The following is a 25,009-nucleotide window of genomic DNA, read 5'->3' as shown; positions in this document are numbered from 1 at the left end:
AGTAGAGATCAGTTCCAGGCCATGGAGGCTTCTACCAAATTTCCCATTGATCTAGGCCCTCTGTTCAAACTGGAATAATGTTACCTGGAAATGGAATATGGGTTAAAATTCAAAGAAGTAGTAAAACGGAATATGATTGAATGGGGAAAGGAATATGCTTTCCTCAAAAGATAAAAAGTTGAAAGACATGTATAAAGAGAGAAGCTGATTCATAGTAAACCAACACAGTGGTACAGTATGCAGTAATATCATTAGAAACATCAACATAGAACTGGAAAGGCAGAAACAAGTGGAAGAAGGAAATTTTCAAATTAGAATACACACTTAGCAAATAGTCCTTCAACTTCTTTCTTCAGTACACATTTCACAAAATTCTGTGAAGAAAGGACTATCACCCAAATCTGTGGGGATGGTTAAAACATAAGGATATCCACCACACAAGATATATTACAGACACATTATAGCAGCTGAAGTTACCACTGCCTATAAAGAATGCCAGAGAAGATAATCTGCAGGACTTGATGGTCCAGGGATACAACTTTGCCACAAGGCCTGAGGTTTTATTCTTCCTATTCTAGTTATATTCTTTAATTCTTCTCTCTCTCTCTCTCTATCTATCTATCTACAGGTCACACATGAAGGAATTTTTAACAGGCCATGGTGTCCTCATTCCAAAACCTAATAGAGATTGATCATAGCTTAATCAACAGCTGGAGGGCCTATTTCTCTATTTTATAGTGACTACAAGATGCTTTCTGCATTATCAATATCAGGCTCAAAGTAGGAGTGAGATACATAATTAAAAGCACACAGGTTTATGGGGTTTCAGGTGGAGCAGTAGAACTTAATCTGTTTTTGCTACACAGTCTGCTCTTCCTAGTTAATGTGAAAAAAGCAGCCAGTAGCAGTAGTCAGTAGTAAATTATACTTGACAAAGTCAAATATAATTATACTTGACTTTGTCAAGTATAATTTAATTTATAATGTGCATAAACAGGAAGAGTTATAATGGTATTATTGTTAGATTTGTCCATCATACAGTGGTTTGCAAGTATTTGAAATAGGAATGGATTACCATCAAATTTTGAGCAGGCTAAAATTCACTATTGCAATAGTGAATTTTAGCAGAGACAAATTTGAGATACTTTTAAAAATAAGATCATCCAGCTTACTTATTCTTCTTCACTCCTTCCATTGGAAGCATAGGGCCTTGAACATGATCTTTCTCTGACTATTTTGCTTCTCTCTCTCTCTTTCTCTTCATCTGTGTCCAGTTCTTTCCATTCTTTCTGAGCACTTTTTCCACTCCTCTTCACCAGCTCATCTTTCACTACGTCTCTTTTTCTTTTCTCGTGAGATTCCACTCTAATACTTGTTTGACTTTCTTAGTACATGCCAAAGCAATCTCCATTTTCTCTGATTGATGTCATACGTTATTGGTTTTTATTTATTTTTTTGCCATAATTCTTTATTGGATATCCTTCTGGCCATTTATTATTATTATTATTATTATTATTAAGAGAGACCTCTAGGGAGTCCCTGACTCCCTAGAGGCCACATATTACACATATATGCACCAGCTATCATACTTATTCTTGAATTCATTCGCATTGCCCTCATGCACAGCATCCAGTGCCAGTCTATTCCAACCATGCACCATCCTGTGAGAGAGCTTCCAAGGGTTCTCTCTTGTCCTTTCCCAATCCTCTATAAAATAAAAAATACCATCAATTTAAATCCTGTATGACTCTTTCAGAAGTTTATAAATCTCAATCATATCACCCTTCTTTCTCCTGTTTGCTAGTGTCTGCAGTCTACAAATTCTCAATCTGTCTTCATAATCCTGGTAATATTTTTAACACTGTCCTTTGCACTCTCTCCAATATATCAGAATAACAATGGAAACTAGGAGACCAGATCTGCACACAATAGTCCAAGTGAGGTCTTATCAAGGCCTTGTAAAGAGGCAAAATGACATCCTTATCTTTTGAGTTGTATTTGCAATCTTTGCTACATGGCCTTGAACTTCAACTTGCTATCTACTAACACTCCAAGATCCCGAGCCTGATCAGTTTCTTCTAGCTTAATCCCACAATATAATACGACATTGGATATTTAATCATGCTGAAGTGAATGATTTTACATTTACTGACATTGAATTGACACCCATTTTCCCATGCCCACAATTCCAGTTTATTCAAATCATTCTGCAAGTACTGCATATCAGCAGCATTCCTGATGACTTAACATATCTATACATCATCAAATTTGAGATTAATTAAGAAAAAGGAATTTTTCAGGGATAGTCTCATGGGAAACTTACATAAAATTGAATTAAGGACTTAAGTAACACTGTATATGCTAGTCACATCAAACTTGACCCCCTCCCCAATCCATTGTGGTCTACTTACTTTCATAAACATTCATTGGCTTAATATAAAGTCTGAACGCACTCTTGGAGCCAGTGTACCATTGTAGTTTCTTTCATTTGATGTGTACGTTATTATATTATCATATGTCTTATAGATACATTGTTTTGAAGTGTAAAAAGTCCTTAACATAAAAAAAAATGCTTATTCCCGTTAGAAATAAACTGGTCTTTATACAAGCTGAATTGTTTGCAACATTGAAGTTAGTTATGATGATTTTATGGACTGAGTTTTAAGCAAGTTATTAAATTTCAAATTAGCTAATTGATTTATTAAATATCTCTAGAAAAAGGGCCATCTTTTTTTTCTAAGACCAGCAGAGGAAGAGGGAATATGTTGAAGAAGAAATATCCACTGCACCGTAAAGTGAAAAGCAAGATAACCTGTTTAATTTGTAATTAGAACGTTAGCTTTCCCCTAAGGAGTATAATTTAAAATGCAACTATAAAACCCACCATTTTATATTATCAGTACTTAGGTAAAGTAAGAGAAGATAAGTTAAAAGATTTTAAATCACCTCTTAGTAAACCATGAAGTCATCATCAAATTCCTGCCATGTACCCACAAGGGGTGTACAGGATATGATAGTACTACATGAAAAAATTATATCATTACTAACTTCCTATCTACAATTTTCCTCCAAATCAGTCTGTTACTTGTCAAGACTCCAACATTATCAGATCTTATATTTCTATCGTCTAAGGCACTTTGTACCGTATCAATCCACCTATATCTTGGTCTTCCTCTGGGTCGTTTTGCTCAAAACCTGGCAGAGAATACTTGCTTTGCTAATCTTTCCTCACCCATTCTGTTTAGGTGACCATACCACGAGATTAGCTCTGCTAACTCATTCCTGGATGTTGACAATGTCAAGTTCTTTCCTAATATCCTCGTTTTTAATATGATATTGCCATTGATGCCATCTGTTCATGCCTATAATCTTTCTCAGGACTCTCATATCTGCGGTCTCTAGTCTTTGGTCAAGTGTTTTACTTCTGACCCAGCTCTCAGATCCATAAGTTAAAACTGGTTTGAACACTGTCTTGTATACAACTAATTTCTCTCTTATTCCATGTGAATTTATTCAATTGACTTCCCACCATACCAGCTTTGCTGATTCTGTTGTCTATTTCTATATTTAATTTACCATCTTCACTAAAAATTGTGCCTAAGTAGCTGAAGTGTTTTACTTGTTCCACAGGTTCTCCATTCACAACACAGTTGACATTTTCAATGATTCTAGCAATTTTCATTATCTTTGTCTTTTTCATGCTGACCCTACCATATCTATTACAACAGCTATTCAATTTAGTCAGAGAATCTTGTAGACTTGTAGCGGATTTATTTAGAAGTATAACATCATCTGCATAAAGCAAAGAGCTGACATTAACATCTCCAATTTTGATATCATGTTTAATACCACTTTCCTTCATAATGTGATCCATATAGATAATGAATAACAGAGGGGATAATGTACATCCTTGCCTCACACCAGATTTAACATTAAACCATCTTCCTGTACTTCCTTCAATTCTAACTGCTGACTTACAACTCAAATAAAGACTAAGTATTGCTTGATATAATGCCCCATTGACACCATATAACTGCAGCGTATTGAATAGCTTCTCTCTTGGCACCTTATCATATGCCTTTTCCAAATCGACAAAACTTAAATACAGATCTTTGTTATATTCCCATGTTTTCTCAACTATTTGTCGTAAAATGAAGAACTGATCCTGACAGCCTCTGTTTGGCCTGAATCCAGCTTGTTCTTCACCAAGCTTTTCTTCCACAATTCTTCTCAACCGTTTCTCAAGTATACTTGCATAGATCTTGCCAGGAACACTCGGTAGGGAAATACCTCTGTAATTCTCACGTTCAGTTTTATTTCCCTTTTTATATATGGGTACTATGAGAGCTCTACTCCAATCATCGGGAATTCGTCCCTCTGTCCAGGCTTTCTAAACTATGCAGTGCAGCCACTGTAAGACTCTTATACCACCATTCTTCAGCATTTCTGGTCGAATATCATCTACTCCAGCTGCCTTTCCACATTTCAAGCCTTTGATGGTTTTTTCTACTTCAAGTATGGATATGTATTCCTGCCTGCATGCCTGGTCAGTGTTTTTTACCACTGTGCTGTTATCACTGCTTGTTTCATTTAGCAGTTTTTCAAAGTAATTACTCCATACTTCAAGGTTATCTTTTTCTCCTGTTTTCATGTCACCTTTATCATCTCTAACTCCTTTCACAGCACTCTTTCCTCCATTCTTAAGCTTCTTCAACAACCTCCAGAATATTTTGCCCCCTTCTTGATATTTATTTTCTATATTCTTGCCAAAGTCCTCCCATGACTTTTGTTTAGCTAGTTTTACAAAATGTTTAGCATTCTTGCATTTGTCTCTATATTCTTTAAGAGCACAAGCCGACTTATTTGCCAGGAACTTTTGATATGCTTTCTTCTTTTCCTTCACTGCCTCTTTAACTTCCTGTGTCCACCAGGGAGTCCTGATTTTTTTATCCTTGCACACAACCTCACCAAATGCCTCTCTGGCAGAATCAATCAATGTTTTCTTCAGAGTTTGCCACTGAATCTCCAGGGTTTGATTCCTGTTCTCAAACTCTTTCATTTTTTCTTCAATAATCTTTGTGTATTTTAGTCTACAGTTCACATCTTAGAGCTGCTCAACTTTTATTCGCTTTAAAACTTTCTTACATGTTATTCTTTTCAATATGAAATGTGGATTCAATTTTATCCTGCTCAAGACTAAATAGTGATCACTTCCAATTTCAAATCCTCTGTACACTCTGGTGTCCTGCACCAGGAAGAAAACATCACTATCAACAATAACATAGTCAATGAGACTTTTCTTATTCCTAGCCTCTTCTCTCCATGTGAATTTGTGCACATTTTTATGTTGGAACATGGTGTTAGTAATAACCAGTCCATGTCCTGAGCAGAAATCCAACTGATATTTCCCATTATTATTAGCTTTGCTCTTTTCTCCAAATTTTCCCAAAATATTTTTGTATGTCTGACAATCATTTCCTACTCTTCTATTTAGATCCCCAATAAGGACCAACTTTTCCTTTTTCATTGTGTCAGTTGTTTTTCTAAAGCTTCAAATTCCTCCACTTCTACCTTAGTAGAACCTTCTGTGGGACCATAGGCACAAATAAGTCTCATTGTCCAGTTCCCCATTCTCATATTTGCCCACATTACTCTACTTGAGACTGACTGCCATTCAAGAAGATTAGCCTCATATTTTGTGTTGAATACTATGGCTACTCCTTGTTTTCCTTGATTGTCATTGCCTGAATATAACATTTTGTATTTATTGCTCAGAAAGATCTCACCAGTTTTGGTCTTTTTTGTTTCAGTCACCCCTATTATGTCGATCTGGTACTTATCTAATTCCTCAGCTAGCTCTATTTCTTTGTCATTCAGGCTTCTTACATTGATAGTACTGATCTTTATCTCTGGTGATTTGAGTTGGGGTTTGTTTTCAGATTTGTTCCAGTAGCTGACTTTTCGCTGTTCGCCCTGGTTCCCTGGCAAAAACAACGGGGGCCTTGTTTAACCGGGCGACGCCCCAGCCGGCATGAAATTTTGTCATGTTGTACCATCATTTTTTATTTTGGTTTAACCAATAAGAATACAATTTGGTCGGCTAAATCCCAAATTGCCAGCCCATCCTCGTTTGTTCAGTATCCAAGTAGATACCCAACAGGGTACACCACGAGAAGGTGAGGATTGGACATTAGGTCAGAAGTCCTGGTTGGTTCTCCGCATTCCTTTAAAGGCTATTTGGAGGTCTCCTCTCAGTTATACAGCTTTGACCCTTAAGCACCCCAACCATGAAGTCTATATGTCAAAACCATTTCATCTTCCTTTCCCTCTTTTACCTTGCAGTGTCGAGGGTACCAAAATCATTAAAAACAATTTTATATTAACCAAAATGCTTGATGAATTCAGAATTATTAGTTTAAATTTGCTACATGGTCAAAACTGCCAAAATAACTTGCCATTACAAAGTTCAAACTTTTAACCACAGCGTCTTTAAAAGCTTGAACTGGTCCAGCACTGTTATTCAAAAGAATAATGAAATATTAGTTAACATAAATGAATAACCGGCTGTAAAATGTAAAAGTTTTATTGCATTTTCTATTGCAGTTGATGAAAGTATAGATGTTATGGGACAGATGTTAGATATCTTTATTTATGCATATGAGGAAAATCTTAACATAACCAAAGAAATGGTTGATCATCTTTCTCTTCATGATACAATAAATGGCAAGGATATTTCATTTAATCTTTGATTATCAAAATTAGTATATGTGACTGCAGATGGATCTCCTTCAGTGATGGGTAAACAAATGGATTTATGGCTGAATTCATGTATACTAATTAAGAAGAATGAAGCTACCCCTGGCAGTAAGTTTCACTATATCCATTGCATTATGCCTCAGGAAGTGTTCTGCTGAAAAGTTGTAAAATTGGAACATATAATGAAATTTTTAAAGAAAATAATAAATTTCATATATTCACATGGATTAAGTTAGCAGTTTGCTCATTGGAAGAGTAACTTTGAAGGATTGCTTTATTACACAGGTTCACTGGTTCTCTTGTCATAATGTTTTGAAGTGATTTTACTAATATGTAAAAATTCAGATGTTTATAAATATGAAAGGATGGCAGCTACCAGACAAGCTTGATGAAAGTAATTGGCTTCTGGATTTGATATATATATATATATAAAAATTTGATATATATTGCAACCTTTTACAAAGACAAATTAATGGTGACAGTTTGGCTCCCTTCACTTCATGTTCGGAATATCAACAGCCATCTAGTGCTAATGAGTTTATCCACTGTGACTCTCACTTTGAAGGAGATGATTTCTCTCTGGTCATTGTATCATTTTCCTATGATGTTGACAAGACAAGTAGTAACATTCAAATGGAGTGTTTGAATCCACTGCAACTTGGAAAGTTTAAGTATAGGTGTTTTTTTGTGAAGCTACTTACCCCAAATGTGTCAGTTTGCTGCAGGGATCTTAGCAATTTTGCAATAAATCCTTTTGTAAGCAACTATTTGCACTGTGTAAAGATGCAGACTGACAGCTGAAAATTTGAATTACCAACTGCAGAAAGGGTACACAGCTTTTTTTTTTTTAATGGCTTTGAGATCTTCTACTGCTGATTAAATTTGAATGATATCACAGATCTTGAGTAATGGATTATAAAAATATCAGGCTCTAGATAATTACTGAAGTAGTTCAAAAAATGAAAATTTGCAACAAATCAATTGATATAGTTTTGGATTGTTCCTGTAAAGTTGGCAAAAATAGACATGTCCCCTTTCTGCTGTTAGCGATTCATTTATTATCCATGCTAAAACTCAGGTCAGCAATAAAAACAACCCTGACATATAAACTTGTTTGGCAAACAAAACTAAGTTTTGAAAGATTGATTTAGCAAGCTTTTTTTTTTTTTTTTTTTTTTTTTTTGTGGCTGATGTTGAATCTTTCCTTCATTTAACATTATATAAGTAAACTGCGAAAACTGTTTTCTTCACTCTATACAGCTGACTTTCACATTTTTTGCAGCAGACCCATAGGGACCACAGAATAATTTGCTACTGAATAGCTTTGCTGAAAGAACTTTTGTTTTGGTTGGGACTTTTACGTAGTTGTTACCGCAGTATTTGCTATAGTGAAAGTAGACTGTACTTAAAATTATATTGATTTGATGTTTAAGATATGACCCTCTCAGCTTTGTCTTGTTCCTTAAGTGATCTCTGCATTTATGTTTTCTGAGTTTTCTCATTCATTTGCATCTTGTATTATTTGTTAAAAATTATTATCAAATAGTGAACTGTTATAATCATTTTGAAGAAAACATTGTGAAAGACTGTGTACATATTTTTAGAGAATAGGTGTTTGTATGTGTGTCTACATATACCACTAATGCTATATGTAGCTATATGCCGACAGTTCTCTCAGCATTAATTCTTTGCATAATAACTGATGATGATTTGCTGTTAGATTCCCACCAACTAATGTGAACTCTATGCCATCTAAATTTAAAAAATAATTAACTGTTAAAGTTTCTTAGTGAAACACATTGCTTAATTTCACTAAACTGTTTTAATGATGGGTTTCATCACAATGCACTGTCATATGCAGCTAATAGTTTAGTAACAATTAAGCATCAGGTGATAACAGCTTACAAAGTCATTGATTTAATGAGTCTTGAGCCATTTTAGAAAATAATTTGTTAGATTTGGCCTGCCACAGGTAAACAGTGAAACCACAAATGAATTAACATGTATCTAATCTAACATGTAGTGATAAAAAAAATAAATAAAACTTAATTAACATCAGTATAAACATGGTAAAAAGAATTTAAGAATTCAGTTGTAGCCAATTCTTTCTTCATAAATCATGTTATGTTATCAATTTTTCCCATATTGTAGTGCCCTATGCTATGGGAAAAATATAGAATGATGTTAATTTGAGAATGTCATAAAATTAGAGTTATATGCATATACCAAAGTTATAAAACTATAACTTCAATTATATGCAGAAGTTGTATATAAGATTTGGGAGAATAATGCCAAGGGAAAAAAAAAGAAGAAAAAAAAAACTATGGTATTAACATTATGACCTGGGTGAGTTGCAAACTCACTGTGTGCTAACAGCAAATAGTGAGGTAACTGTTCAGACTTCAGAAACAACACTAGTTTAATTAACAGTAACTTCATGTAAATAAAACATTAACTTAATTGGCATTAAAACATTAAAACTTTGCACTGTTAAATACATTAAGTTATTCAATAGCTCAAATCAGTGAAACCACAAATGAATTAACATGTATCTAATCTAACATGTAGTGATAAAAAAATAAATAAAAATTAATTAACATCAATATAAACATGGTAAAAAGAATTTAAGAATTCAGTTGTAGCCAATTCTTTCTTCATAAATCATGTTATGTTATCAGTTTTTCCCATATTGTAGTGCCCTACGCTAGGGGAAAAATATAGAATGATGTGAATTTGAGAATGTCATAAAATTAAATTTATTATATGCATATACCAAAGTTATAAAACTATAACTTCAATTATGTGCAGAAGTTGTATATAAGATTTGGGAGAATAATGCCAGGGGAAAAAAAAAGAAAAAAAAAACTATGGTATTAGCATTATGACTTGGGTGAGTTGCAAACAGCAAATAGTGAGGTAACTGTTCAGACTTCAGAAACAACACTAGTTTAATTAACAGTAACTTCATGTAAATAAAACATTAACTTAATTGGCATTAAAACATTAAAACTTTGCACTGTTAAATACATTAAGTTATTCAATAGCTCAAATCAGACATTAAACAATGTTCAAATTTCTCACCCTTCAATACATTAACTTCTCAGCCTGGAATCCTGCTTGGATTTAGGTTTACAACATATATTAACATAGCATAACACTAGCACTTGGGAGTTCTTATCGAACTGTAGCAGTGTAAGGGAGAAATCTCTTCTTCATAGTGGGAGTATCCACTCATGCATAAATATTTGATCCTTTTTTGACAACTAGTAAAATAAGCTGAGTGGTACTCTTCTATTTCAGAGAACGTTAATTTTCTTGCCAGAACTTGGACTGTTCCTGCAACTGACAACTGTTCTGACAAATATCTGTCATCCATCTCAGTTATGATGAATAGCATACTCTCATCCTGATGAGTCTGCTGACATTACTTTTTTTAACTGACAAGTCACATTAAGCATTAACTCTATACTGACATATTCCTTCTATACCAACATACTAAAAACTTTTGCTGTCTTGTGGATTCATGAGTTTTTCCTGACATCTCTTCTCATTCCTTCTGGATAATGATTCTCAGCTATGACTCAACAACAAACTCTTCTGTGACTCGGTCTCCATTTATGACTCAACAGGTGAGTATTTATATGCTTTAGTCTCTTTAATGGGCATGCTTGGCATCGCAACTGTTGTATTTGCACATGTCATGAGTCAAAAAATACACTGCTTTGAAGACTTATTCCTTTTATATTTGTAAGAGTTCAGTTTATAGCAAGAATTTTATTTTGTAAATACTAAATTCTTACATTTAGGAGAACTAAAACTAGGAGAACACTTGGGGAGAGAAGGAGAAAAGCTTGTTTAAATTTTGAATATAGAGTTTTATAGAGTTTACTTTTCAGAATTTGTTTTCAAACAAATTAATTTTGATAACTGATACCGTATTACAGGAATTCCTGTTCCAGATGGAGGCTTAGTATGGAAGTGTGTCTGCACCTTGTCTGGTTATCACAGCCGTCCAATTTATGATATTAGCTGGTAAGTGCTCATAATCATTTATGTTAAAGTAAGTTTCATGGCTTACACATATAACAAAAATTATATATTTATTCAAAAACTCCAAAAACATTATATGGACATTGTCAGGGAGATACTGTTAACTACATTCAAAAGATAAATCAAAATGATGAGTCATAAATCATGCATATATTAGCTGATATATGCAGCTGAAGTATGATATTACATTATTCAAGTTCAAAGAAACAATTGTAGTAAGATGCGTAGATTAAAAAGAAAAACTTATGAACAACACTCTGATCAGTTCAGATTTGGACGATTTTTTGGCAGTCCAAGTTATGCATGGTCCAGCATCATGCACCTCAGGTTTGCCACTCCCGTACTCACTAAAGTGAGCCCTTGAGGGGCCCACATTCTAATAATTTTATCGACTTTGATTTGATGCAACCAAAAATGAGTTGAATGGGTCCATTTTAGGGTGCATCCTAAATGCCAAATTTTATTTAACTCTATTCACAGTCAGATTGGATTTATTAAGTACAAAGCATAACTGGCCTATGGAATTGAGCACATGAGAACAAATAATTCAAAGGTTGAGATACAGAGAGAGAGAGAGGAGATATGAGAATAAACATACAAGTTAAATGAATCTAACAGCAAAGACAAAGGTGAGATTTTGTAGCTTATGACTGGTTGATATTAGAACTCTTTGGTTATCCCTGGAAGCTGGTTAAGGATATAGTCTGGAAGCATGTGATGCTTATGTTCTTCTCATGGTGTGTGTGTGTGGAATGAGCTATCATTAGATGTTTTAGTGTATCTTCTGTGAATGCATTCAAGGAGAGATATAATAGATATATAAGCATGACTGAAGGAGCATGCATAATAATTCTGCCTATAGAATGTGGTAGATAGAAGATGAAGGAGTGATATAATTGAGACACTTAAGCTGTTGGAGTGGTATTTACTGGATATAGGTGAGCTCTTTCATATGTAGAACAAGAGGAAGGGATAAGGACTAGAAGTATTCCAGAGAAGTTTTTGTCCCCCCCCCACGTTATATGGATGTGGTTGATAAGCAGAATGCACTGGTGATATGGATATGCTGCTAGCTGAGTAGACCTCTGGCTACTGAAACAGTGGCAATGAGAATACATGATTATGTATTATCTATCATACAGTCTGGTAAACAGAAGATGCTGATGTAATATGATTGAGACATTTCATCCAAGAGTATTTTAATAAGGTGTGACACCTTTTCACTACTTGTATATGGAAAATATATGACTTCTGCTTTACCTAAATTTTGATATCAATTCTGGGTCTCCCACCCGCTGATGAGACCTCAGTAAAGATGGTCTGGTAGATGCCCTTCCCATAATACTTAACATTATACCTACCCAAAAGGATGCGTGCTTATGGGATACTAAGGCAATTAATGCGAAGCCATTAGTCTCTATATACAAGTAGCTCAGTCATGAAAATACTTCATGGGCAAACTTTGTTTGCCTACACTTGAATGAAAGATAAATCAAGAATATAATTTCTTGGCATCTTTGATTTAATTTATAACCAAGTGGAAAAACTTTCACTGATTGAGACAATTATATTGAAAGGTAATTTACCAGGTGGACCAGAATGAGAGGGTGATTAGAGCATAAGTTCAAGGTTAGTATGATACTTTATGGTGCCTAAATGAGGCTCACAACGAGGCTCATGGCTCTATGCAGAACCTTTCATAGTAGTCATAATAATAAAAATGCAGTATCAATCAACAATGATTAAGTATCCATTTTAAAAATTACGTTTTTTTGGTAATAGATTTTAAATTCAAATACCGAAAAAATAATTCAAAAACCTTAATACACTTGTGAGCAGTTGAATTAGAGATACCTGCCGTGTTGGCAAAATGATGCTCTGGAAAATGGAATAGTGGCACGTGACGAGGATGTCGTCAGACGTTGTACTGACCGTCTGAGTAATAGTCGAGCACAGAATGAGGAAGACTCGAGATCTCAGCGAATTCGATTGGTGCCAGATAGTCGGAGCCAGACGTATGGTGCACTCCATCTCCGAAGTCGTGCAGGCACTGGCTTTTCACAGGCCACTTTGTCAAGAGTGTACCGTGAGTACATGGAATCAGGTAAAACCACAGCTGCCAGGGAAAAACTGCCATGGTGTACAACGTGTCAATTGACACGTTGTCAGGGGACGCCATCGGCTAGATCGGATGGTAACAGCGGATAGACAACATCTATCCACAGTGATCTATAGTGATCTGCAGGCCACAGTGTGGCAGATCACTCTCCAATTCAATGCTGGACAACAATGACGTGTAAGTAGCCACTCCATCCAGAACCATATCCTTGCTATGGGGTACAGAAGCCACTCTGCCCAAGTAGGGTACCTCTACTCACTGCACGTCACAACTATTAGCATGGGCACAGGAACACTGCCATTGGACCCTCGACGCACGGAAAAAGGTCGCCTAGACTGATGAGTCAAGGTACATGTTGGTACATGCCGATGGCAGGGTACGAGTGCGTCGCCAAGCATATGAAGTGATGAATCCCTCATGCCAGCAGGGTACAGTTCAGATCAGTGGTGGTATCCTTGTATGGGGATTGTTTACGTGGGATGAAATGGGTCCCCTGGTACATCTACCATCGTCCCTCACCTGCAAATGATACAGGGACCTGCTGTCAGATCATGTGCACCCATTTCTGTGCCTACAGTACCCTGCAGGAGACCTGTACCCATTGGTGTGTTGGGACCGGCTCACGTGAACTGGTTATTAAAATTTTTCAAATTTAGCGAGCCAGTTGTTAATGTTTTTTAAGTCGAGCGAGCCGGTTATTAAAATTCTTTATGAAAGAATAGATGATGAATGATAGTATATACTTGTAAATATTTTGAAATTATATAATAAACACTTACATATATTATTATTATCATCAAAAATAAATGCATAAAGGAGAATTCACAAAACGAAACTCAATTTACGAACGGGAATTTGGAAATGATTTTATTTACTAAACAATGTCTGTATTCATTAAAACACAAATATGTTATCAAAACTCCCGCACTGGGCATTTGAATAAACAATAATGCCTTATTTTTGGTGAATTTCCAAGAACTTGCAACATTAAGTTCTTGGAAATGCAACCTGCTACTAGCCAGGTATCTCTAATTCAACTGCTCATGAGAGTATTTTGCAGTTTGTATTCTGGAAATATTTGACAATCCATCATCAGATACCATATAGTCACTAAGTTGCTAGGTAGTGTGCCACACCAGTCCTTGCCATGTGGTCCTGTTGTATGCGTTTCTGGAGGCTTCAACTCTCTGAAGATCAATTAGTGCAGACACACCATTCCTTCATCTCATTGGTAATCTACTCCTTTTTCCAGGAACTTTATCTTTTATTACTGTTGTGAGAAGTCTGAATGATATATGCACGTAAACACAAGAAAGATATTTAATTAACCAAATATTTCGGTCTGGAAATAGCAGACCATCCTTAGTGGTATTACAAGAACAGTTTTAAAAATACAAGCTAGAATACTAACAATAGATCGTTAAAAATAGAACATGCCGCATGATGTTATATCACTAAGTATTAAGTATAAAACGGAATATTTTGAAGTAGAGACATGTGAGAAGTCCTTCCATCCTTTCAATGTGTCCAAACTATTTAAAATTTCTTCTGTCAATATCCTTAAGGAGCCTGAAAGGTCTACCAATATTTCTAGTATGCATTCATTTTGTCTGCCTTTCAGTATATGATATCTTTTTCTCATCAGACTTCTTTAGGTTTCAAGATTCACATCCATAAGTTGCTGTTGAAAAACAGTTGCATTCAGAATCCTCAACTTTTTTTTCCTGTGGAGATAGATCCATCCTTCCAGATTTTAGACAAGTCTCTGGCTGTTGTTTTAGTCATTCCTAATCTTCTTCTGATGTCATCTGAACAACAATTTTTCACATTAATAATGATTCTTGGTACTCGAACTTGCTGACTTCCTCGATTCTTTCTCCATTAATGAACACTTGTTTCTCAGGTGCTTTCCTGTCTGTATTTCCTTTGAGAACCATAATCTTTGTCTTGCTAGGATTGACCTGAAGTCCTGTCCTCTGTTCTTACTGATCTCAGTAACTTTGTCAAGGACTAGTTCTTCCTTATCATTACAAAGGAGTACTGTATCATCAACATACCTCAGGTTGCTAATCAATCTACCACTATCCTAATTCCTGTCCTAAGCTCATCTAATGCTACGCATATGATGTCCTCAGCATAGATACTAAACAGGTGAGGAGAAAGTAGGCATCCCTGCCTAACTTCCTTTCCAACCTGAATTCAATCGAGTTAATCCAACCTTTTCTTACTGTGGCTTTTTGCTCACTGTACAAGTTAGCCATCAACCTAATAATGTGATGAGGAAAACCCATTCTTTTCATTACTTCCCCTGGAAGTAATGAAAAGAATGGGTTTCGCCATCCCCCCTATTTGGCTCAATCCACCCTCTGCGACTTTTTCCTGTTCCATAAGATGAAATTCTGGCTGAAACAGCATTGTTTTAACATGATTAAGGAGATCTAGGCAGAATCACAAGAGATGATCAACACAGTCACACTCTTCCAGGGATGCATGGAATCATGGAAATCCATTGGGATTGTTGTATGATCATAGCAACTACTTCTAAGGAGATGGAATTAAGTAATTTTTTTTATGGTCAAATACCTCAAACTTTTGGGTTAGAACTTTTTTCAAGATACAGGAGATAAATTCTGAAGTACCATTTAATGTATGCAATGGAGAGTCAGTCTATCTAAGTCATCTCTTCTAATGAGGGTCGGTGAAAAATGGTTGATAATTTTCTCTATTTCTTTTGATAGGTTTTCGTGGAGAGAGGACATACTTTTGTTTTTTTTTTCACCATTATGAAAAATGGTGAAAAAAATCCACATGAAATAACCAGATGGGATAGAATGCTATTTTTTATTGACTGCTCTAACAGTTTGATGAAAATTCTTGTGTTTCACATCAGAAGAAATATGCTAACTAAAAATAGGTAACATACATAACAAGAATAACAATGGAAAGCACACACACACTTCCTATGACGTTGTTTGCTGGTTTGTGGTCTGCATATTACTGGTAACCACATGCATCTACATTGAATTAGAAAATACTAGATCTGTTATAAACTCATCCCTTGCTTTTTAGTTCACTGTTGGGATGGTTCATCATTTCAACTGCTTCTTTGAATGCTCCTGAGAAAAATCTGTAATTTGTGTGGAGCATTTTTGTTTTTTTTCCATAATATTCAATGTTTGGTTTTATTTGTACGAGGGTGGTCTGAAAAGTTCTCGGCCTTGACCATAGATGGCAACACTATCGGCAAGAGATTTTTTTTTCTAAGTTGGTACATCTGTCATGAGCATCCATGTGAAATTGCAAGTCATTCTATCAAGTAGTTTGTTTTATACAGCTGTCTGAAGCAAAAGTGTTGTCTGTATCCCTTGAAATGAATAAAATTGAGTATTGTGCAATTATAAAATTCTTTGTAAAAGAAGGTTGAATGCCAAAAGAAATTCATTCAAAGTTCATAAAAGTTTATGGGCATTCTTCTCCTTCGTTTTTGATAATTAAGAAATGGGCTGCTGAGTTTAAACGTGGCCGTACCAGCTTTGAAGGTGATCCACGTGAAGGACGTCCAAAAAGTGTAACAACACAGAAATCATTGATCAAAAGAAATTCATTCAAAGTTCATAAAAGTTTATGGGCATTCTTCTCCTTCATTTTTGATAATTAAGAAATGGGCTGCTGAGTTTAAACGTGGCCGTACCAGCTTTGAAGATGATCCACGTGAAGGACGTCCAAAAAGTGTAACAACACAGAAATCATTGATCAAGTGCGTGATATGGTATTGGATGACCGGCGAGTCAAAGTGTATGAAATTGCTGAGACTATAGGCACTTCAAAAGAATGTATAGGGTATATTTTGCATGAAGAATTGCAAATGAAAAAGCTTTGTGCAAGATGTTGCTGCGCTTGCTCACAGCAGATCAAAAACGCACTCGCATGAAAATCTCTGAACAGTGCTTGGAGCATTATAACAAGAATAAAACTGATTTTGTGCGTCGATTTATTACTGTGGATGAGACTTGGATTCGCCATTACACACTAGAATCAAAACGGTGGACAGAAGCCAGTTGTTCAGCACCAAAGAAGAAAAAGTTGGTTCCATCAGCAGCAAAAGTCATGGCATCAGTGTTTTGGGATGCTAAAGGCATTTTGTTTATTAATTATCTTGAAAAGGGTAAAACAATAACTGGGTAATGTTATTCCAATCTTTTAACCAGACTAGAAGAAAAAAATCATCTTTCATCAAGACAATGCATCTGCCCACCCTGTACCCCAGATTCGGCTCCCTCTGACTTGTATCTCTTCCCAAAATTAAAACTCTTTCTTGCTGGTCAGCGTTTTTCTTCAAATCAAGAGGTGATTGCAGCTGTAGAGGTGTATTTTGCAGATCTTACTGAGAACTACTACAGGGACGGGATAATAGCCCTGGAGCATCACTGGAATAAATGTATTAGCCTTAAGGAAGATTATGTTGAAAAATAAAAATAATTTTGAAATTATAAATTTATTATTAGGCCGAGAACCTTTCAGACCATCCTTGTATGTGCTGCTGGTCCTGATTTGTGTTTTCTTTTGTTCTCAGCAGATATGTCAGAAAAGCTGATCATGTAGACATCTACAAGATCAGTTTTTTTTTTAGGTGGATGGGAATTTTGGAGATTTCAAGAAGTTGAGATCTTGTTGATGGGGTAGAAGGTAATGCTTATATTTTGTTGATGCAGTATCCTTGTTATTTTATCTATTTTAATGTTTAAGCTGTGGTTTACACTACATAGGACAGGCAGTTCGGTCAGGAAAGATGCACGAATCTTGAATATACCAAGGTTGTTGAGAACGAAAGAAAACACAAATCAGGACTGGTAGTATACATACATACAGCTGAAACCAGACATCAAATATCATGGCAAGAAATGAAAATGCTCTACACATAGATTAGATTTTTCTCAAGAGCATTCAAAGAAATAGCTGAAATGATGAAACATCCCCCCCCAAAAAAGCAAGGGCTGATTTTACATCAGGTCTGATATTTTTAATTCAATGAGACTTGCACATAGTATGTTACCAGTAGTATGCAATAGACCATGAACAGCAAATGTCATAGCAAGTGCCTGCTTTCCATTGTTTTTCCTGTTCAGATATTTTCATTATGTATGTTACCTGTTTTTTTTTTAGTTTATTCAAGTATTTCTCCTGATGCCGTGAAACACAAATATTTTCACGAAACTAGCTGAGTATTCAATACAAATTAGTCTTTCTAGTCCATCTAGTTCTTTCATCTGGGTAATCCTGCCAGAAAATAATAAAATAATTTTATCTGTCATTTTGTAATTGTGACTATTGAGAGTAGCAGTTTCTTTGAGGTGTGGAAATTTCTTTCTAAAGTAATTTGGATGAGGAACAGATGATATGGGCTTTTCAAAAGTGCCATTTAATATGTCTGCAATGGATGGTGAGCAGAAGTGTGATGAATAAACTGACCTGAGAAGGATGGTTTGCAATAGACAAAAGATGTTTACAAGGAACCATCTGTTTCTTTTTTATTCTAGTTTCATAGTGAATTTGATTCTGTGATGTTATTAATTTTTTTGGCTAGACCTGATATGTGACATTTCTAATTCTTGATGTGGTTTATTCTCAAGAGCAAAAATATCATCCATATAGCAAGCTGTAGGGAAGGTTTTGAATCAAAAGCAGATTTTCTTCTAATTTTTCCAAGTAGGCAAGAATAGGAGAAATTGGTAAGCCCAAGGCTATCCCTTCAGTTTGTCTGTAAAACTTTCCATTCCAGCTAAAATATCCATCCAGAGTTCATGACAAACTTAAACGGGTACAAAATATCTAATGGAATTTTGAGGATACAAGTCTATGGTGTCAGCTAGAGGAATGTTAATAAAGAATGAGGCTATGGTGAAACTTACTAAATAAATCTGTGGATTCAAGATTGGAATCCTTGATTTTTGAAATAGTCATCTCTTCTCTTGTATCTTTTTGATACAAGAGAAGAGATTCGAAAGAAACTTAGAAAATTTTTATGTAAGCCTTCTTATACAATGTGCGATCGGTTATACAGGATATCCTGTATAACCGATGGTTTTTGTAACTCAGGGAGCCTATTGATTCTAGGTTTTTTATTTCATATGGGTTTCCTCCCCATTCCTTAGGATGGGTTGAGCCCTCCTAATGTATGTATATTTTATGACTGTAGATCCATGTGTGTGTGTGTGTGAGAGAAAAACCCCTCCTCTGTATGAGACCAGCTAACTCCCATTTAGTTGAAAGAGACCAGATAAAGGTTCCTTGCATCATGGACAGGAATCAAGCCCAGGTCTTTCCGACCAAAGGGCTTCATCTATACTAACTGAGCTATGGAGGCTCTACTTTTTCATTATTAAACACACAAGTTTAACATATGGTTATATATTCTAGTTCGTTGTGCATTCATTTCTGAAAAAAAAAGGACACAACATCAAGTAAAAATAAGTCATGAAAAAATATATACATTAAAGGATACCAGAAATACCACATGTAGTGTTTTTGGTGTACTTTCCACGATTAAAAAAAAAAAAAAAAAAAAAAGGTAACAATATAGCATGATACAGTAGAAAACAAATTAATCTGAATACTCATATACATATATATAATTAATTTTGCAAGACAATGAGTTCATTAATTCTCCTAGGCATGGACTCTATCAACGTAGAACACATTTTTCTTACTTCTGTGTCTCAAAACCATACTCTTATAATGGATTGTATTAAGTTATCCTTTGTATCACAATTTAATTTTCCAAATCTTTTCAATTATAGGTGGCCTTGTGTGACATCTTAAGTTTTTAGACTATTGGGATCAATATCAATACAGCTATAACATTGGATGTACTGACCTGTATGTTACAGGAAAGTGCAAGAGAAGTGGCAGTGTTCCTAACCAGAATGTTTGTCTCAACACTGATAGAGTGCTAAAGGATTGGAAAGGGAGCGAAATGTTTCCATCACAAAAAGGAGGCTCCAAGATTGAGGTTTCAAATTATAGACCAGTTAATATCAAGAGTGGTGGTGGTTGAGATATTGGAAATGTTTGTTAAGGAGGAGAATTCAGGAATGGGAGTAAAAAATATGATACTCTACAGGAGAGGGAGGGGGGAATAGCATGGCTTTGCAAAGGTAGTTCTTGTCTTAGTAATTCATTCTCTTTTTAGGATGAATTGGATAAGGGCATGATATTGTTGAACTTTGCAAAGGTATTTGACAGGATACCACATGGAACATCTTATTACATCATTTGGAGCTAATGACATAGATAAGAGGTAACTGATGGACAACCATCAGAAAGATGATAGGTAAACAGTGGTATGCCACAGGGTGTAATGGAGAGGATTTAGAGACAAATGAACAAAATAGTGACTCATTTGTGGAATGCTTTCTGCGAAAATAGACTGAAAGTTACAAAGTGCTGATAGACAAAAATTGGTACATTAGTGATGGTATTGGGAATGATTTCAAGAGAATATCTTGATTTTTTTTTCCAAGGATGCTAAACTGGGTAGAGCAAAAGTTAGTAAGATGATAAAAAGAGATCCTGCAGGATAATTAAAGTGGACTAGTATTTTAGGCATAAAATAATGGCTGCAATTTCAAAGTGTAAATGCACTTCAGGCCATATATTGCATATATAGAATTGCAAATGATTGATGAGCCTATATTTAAGGTTAATAGTAGAGTGTGTTCAGAGGACATTGTAAATGTGGGCAAAATATTTGAACTTGGATGTTAAAAAATCCATATTGACAAGTAAGGCTTTGATATAACTGCATCTGGACTATTGTGTGCAGATTTGGTTGTATGGGTTTCTTAGGAATATGGAAAGGATTTCAAGGCAAGTGACCAAAATGGAGGACTCATTTGTGGAGTGCTATGAGAATAAACTGAAGGTTACAGAGGTTAGCTGATCGTCAGTAAAGAGCAGATATGGTAGAAATGTAGACCTTACTAAAGGGGGTTTATAGAGATGTGCTAAAGAATGTTGAAACATTTAAGTCCAGTATAAATTCCACATGGACTTTTTAGACTAAAATTATTTACTAGTTTGGCATACATTACAATGCACTTCATCAGGAGAGTTAAAAAAAGAGTTGGATGGCAAGCAAACAGTAAAATAGAATATTTTGAAAAAAAAAATGGTCAGTGTGCATGATTCATGTTATAATATGATGAGAAAAGTGTCAGATCAGTGTGCATCACATTTTTTATGAACAATGACCACAGCTGATCATACCTTGTGCTGATGAGTGTTTAAACATTTCTAATGACTGCTTAATGAAGAAACTGCAATTGGTGCAGGCCATTTTGTATGCTGCCATAGTGCTTGATATTTTGTCTCCGTATGTACTGATTTGTATTTCCTATTTTTTCCCTCTACCTTCTTGATGTGCCCTATCATGCATAATCATTTGTCCCACATGGCACTTAGTCAACAAACAGTCTCCATGTGAAATTTATACTAGACATAGATGTCTGACATGTTCTCTGTGCACAGAAGTGAGATACTGAAGAAATTTTCTAATACAAGACTGTATAAAGGAAAAGTGGGGAGAGGAAGGGAGTGGCATCCCTGGAAGTTGCATAAGAGTGTAAGAACTGTATGCTCAGCAAGTGGTAAATGAGTGTAGCAAGTTGTAGAGTATGAGTGCTTTTTTTGGTGAATGACTTTAAAGAGAGAATGACAGTTGGTGTGGGCTTCCCATGGTGGGTCTTTGGGCTCCATGGAAATGCCCATATTAGCTATGAAAATGCATGTAAAGTTAACTTGCTCTTATAATAGTACATTTAATAATTTCTACAAGTTTCATTTTGTGTTACATTAAATAAGTGCCTTGTGTAACTTCCTTAGTAAATATGTTTTAATAAATTATGGAGACTACTACCATGTTAAGAATAATTATTTTAATTATTTAATATTAAGATCATCAGCTGGCATATATAAACACACAGACAAACCACTTTACAATTCAAGGAAAAAAAAAAACCTACATCAAAGCTATATCCCCTATTTTTACATGACCAGAGAACAAATTCATATTATCCTTTAATATTTTTAATATAGCAATAGTGATGGGCTTAATGTAAAAATACAAATAGAGCTTTGATGTAGGTTTTTTTTTTTCACTAGAAGTTAGGTCAGTAGAATGATGATTGATCTAATCAGTATCACTTTGGTATAGTGTTTGAAATGTAATGTAGCTTGTCTCTGTGTATATATATATGTGTGTGTGTACTTCAGATGATGACCTTAACATTGGGAAATTAAATTAATTATCCTTAACACTGTAGTAGTCGCCATGATTTGTCAAAATGAATGCTTATCACTGTGTAATATTATAAGAAAGGATTCTTTAGTAAATAAACTCACTCATTTCTTGTATTTGTTAAATCAAAACAATGTTCTAAATACTTCATGTTAATTATTAGACTATCTCAACATTTTAAAAATAAACTTTCATACACCAGTCAGTACTGGGGAGGAATCTAGAAAGGTGAAAGCCTCTTTCTGCAAATGATTGCCAAAGTTTTTGCAATTGACCACTCACAAAAGGCTATAAACCATTAGCACTGAGGGTGGACGAGAGCCTCTAATTTGAAGCAGAAAAACTTTCTGCCTCTTTGCACAGGATGATAAATCATCTTCCAGCTAACGACTTTCACAAACATCAGGTCACTATGGAATTTGAACCTACAGGTAGGTAATTTGCCTCCTGACTTTAGAAAGTTCATCTGAAAGATACATCATTTGTTTCTAAATATTATAAACGTTTCTGAAACATAGAGCCAAAAGGCTTCACTTCAGCAATGCAAAATTGTTTAAATTAAGTGGATATTGAATCCAACAAATACTAAGGACAGTGATCGGAGCTTAATCCAATTTTACTACGAGTTTCCCCATCATGAAAGGTCAGCTTATGCTTATATCCGCCGAAACTTTTATAGTCTCTATATTCAGCATGAAACTCTTGTATTGGCTTAGAAATAATGTTGGATTCAATATCCACTTAATTATAAATGTTTTTTTCTTTTTATTTACTTTCTCATTAAAAAAAAAAATTATGGATTCTCTTTGTCTAGGTGCTGTCAAACAAACCTATTAGCTACTGCTTGTGGAGATGATTGCATCAGGATATTTGAGGAAGAGAGTACTGAGGATTTAAATGCACCATTTTTTAATTTAGCTACAACAGTTGAAAAAGCACATGCTCAGGATGTGAACTGTGTTGCATGGAACCCAAAAATTGCTGGCCTACTGGCATCTTGTAGTGATGATCATAGTCTCAAGTTATGGCAAATACAAGAAACATGATATATAAAACAAATGTTTTTTAAATACTTTTTCTTGTCAGTAAAGAAAAAAGACAAAAGGGAATTGCTAAGAGTGTATATCTCACCATAAAATTCGAAATATGCATATATTTGAGTTCAATTTCTTATCTCTTTAAAAGCCGAAAGAGGAAAACTGAAATTTATGCCTTAAATGATGTAGTGATAAAATCAGTTATGAAAGGATACTCTGATATTCATGATTAACCAAGCATTAATGTCAAATATATTAATATTGCTAGACAAGCATTTTATACAGTAAGTACCTCTAATATGGATGATGCATAATGGTTACATTATAATAAATTTTATATTTGATTCTGTGGCTTGCCTGTCTCAGAGCTCAGTAAAGTACATTTTATTTAATTACTTGCATATCAGTAAATGAATTACAGATTTAAAAATATATACTAAATACTTCTCAGCAGAAATAACAATAATCACTATTATACACAAAACTTGATACAAACTATGTCAAACACATATGTTGCTTTTCTTTAGCTAAATCAACTATTTTATGATTGTGAAGTGTCATCTCCATTGAGGAGGTTGATTATTATGGATTTCCACCTGAGATCTGTAACATGCAGTAGAAAGATTAGATAGTGAGGCTCTAATCTCTTTCATCTCATAGTAAGTATTCTATGGATACTCTGATAGGTTGATTGAAAACACCTGATAAAGGTAGTTCTTGTCACAGATCCCATCCAAATGAACTACAGAGGCTCCATTTTATGATTATGTGCTGTTTACTCTCACAGTTTCAAATTTTATTTAAGATAGCAATTGATTTTGTTAGAATAAAGTATATATTTTCTAATTAGCATATTAGGCTCAATAGCTTGTAGGAATCACATAACTGTTATTCTATAGAAAAACACGTATGCCACAGTAAACTTTTTTTAATTATGTAAATACAGGATGTTTCAAAATGTCCCGATTTGAAAATTGTTATATCTCTGCAAACCACAAATGAATGCAACTTGTACTATGTGAACTGTTTTGGCCCAGAGTTGGATATGATGACTGCTAGATGCCACAACGCTTAGTTAATGAGAAGATAGATTCTATTCATTTGTGTTTCGTGGTTGCAGAGATATACAATTTTCAAATCGGGACATTCTTTTTGAAACACCCTGTACAATTATCGAACAACAGAAGGAATTGAATTCAAAAAATAATAGTGCACATGCTTTAATTGGAATCCCTCTACGTACAGTCACGTGTTCATGGATTAAAACTATTGGGCTGAAGTTAAAATTAAATTAATATAGCAGATAATTAATATAATTTTTGGAATAGTCGTTCTGATTAAGATTAGGTCTATGAAGTAAGGCTTCAGCACTTACTTTATACAAACGTTCATGTTTATATATGGATCTATGTAGTAGCTTAGTCTTTTGCCATTGGATCGTGTGGTTAGAGTTTTCAATTCCATGTTCAAGGGCAGATGTGGTCTTGACATTCAGAGATACATTTATTTATAGATCTCCCTGTTTATCCAAAGTAAAACAAGTTACATGAATGTGGTACTTCGTATGCACCAGGTAGAATCATTGGTGAAGGTAACAAGTTGTAAATCTGGTCGATGGGTTTGTAAGTAGCAAGGAGTTGATATTTTTTCATAATTTTTTGCCATTCAGAGATGCCTTTAATAATGTTACAGCAGGCCTGTGGGGTTCTTGTCTGGGTTGATTTGTCGATTAATTAATTTGTAGCGGTTAAT

At 34.9% G+C, this 25,009-nt stretch overlaps 1 protein-coding gene across 2 annotated transcripts in view; it reads left to right on the top strand.

Annotated features, from left to right (window-relative positions):
* Positions 1–23,604, top strand: part of Ciao1 (cytosolic iron-sulfur assembly component 1) — a 102,740-nt gene extending 79,136 nt beyond the window's left edge. For both annotated transcript variants that reach the window (XM_090392427.1, XM_090392426.1), the window contains exons 6-7: positions 10,701–10,788; positions 23,035–23,604. In XM_090392427.1, the coding sequence (XP_090248553.1) occupies positions 10,701–10,788; positions 23,035–23,266 (320 nt within the window). In that variant the 3' untranslated portion in view covers positions 23,267–23,604. The remainder of the gene's footprint in view (positions 1–10,700; positions 10,789–23,034) is intronic.
* Positions 23,605–25,009: the final 1,405 nt, after the last annotated feature.

The sequence above is a fragment of the Typopeltis vanoorti genome, chromosome 5, assembly GCF_054136105.1.
Source record: "Typopeltis vanoorti isolate ZY-2024b chromosome 5, IOZ_Tvanoo_1.0, whole genome shotgun sequence".
Classification (NCBI taxonomy): domain Eukaryota; kingdom Metazoa; phylum Arthropoda; class Arachnida; order Uropygi; family Thelyphonidae; genus Typopeltis; species Typopeltis vanoorti.
Note: the sequence above shows the minus strand (reverse complement) of the source record. Positions and strands in the feature narration are given on the sequence as shown.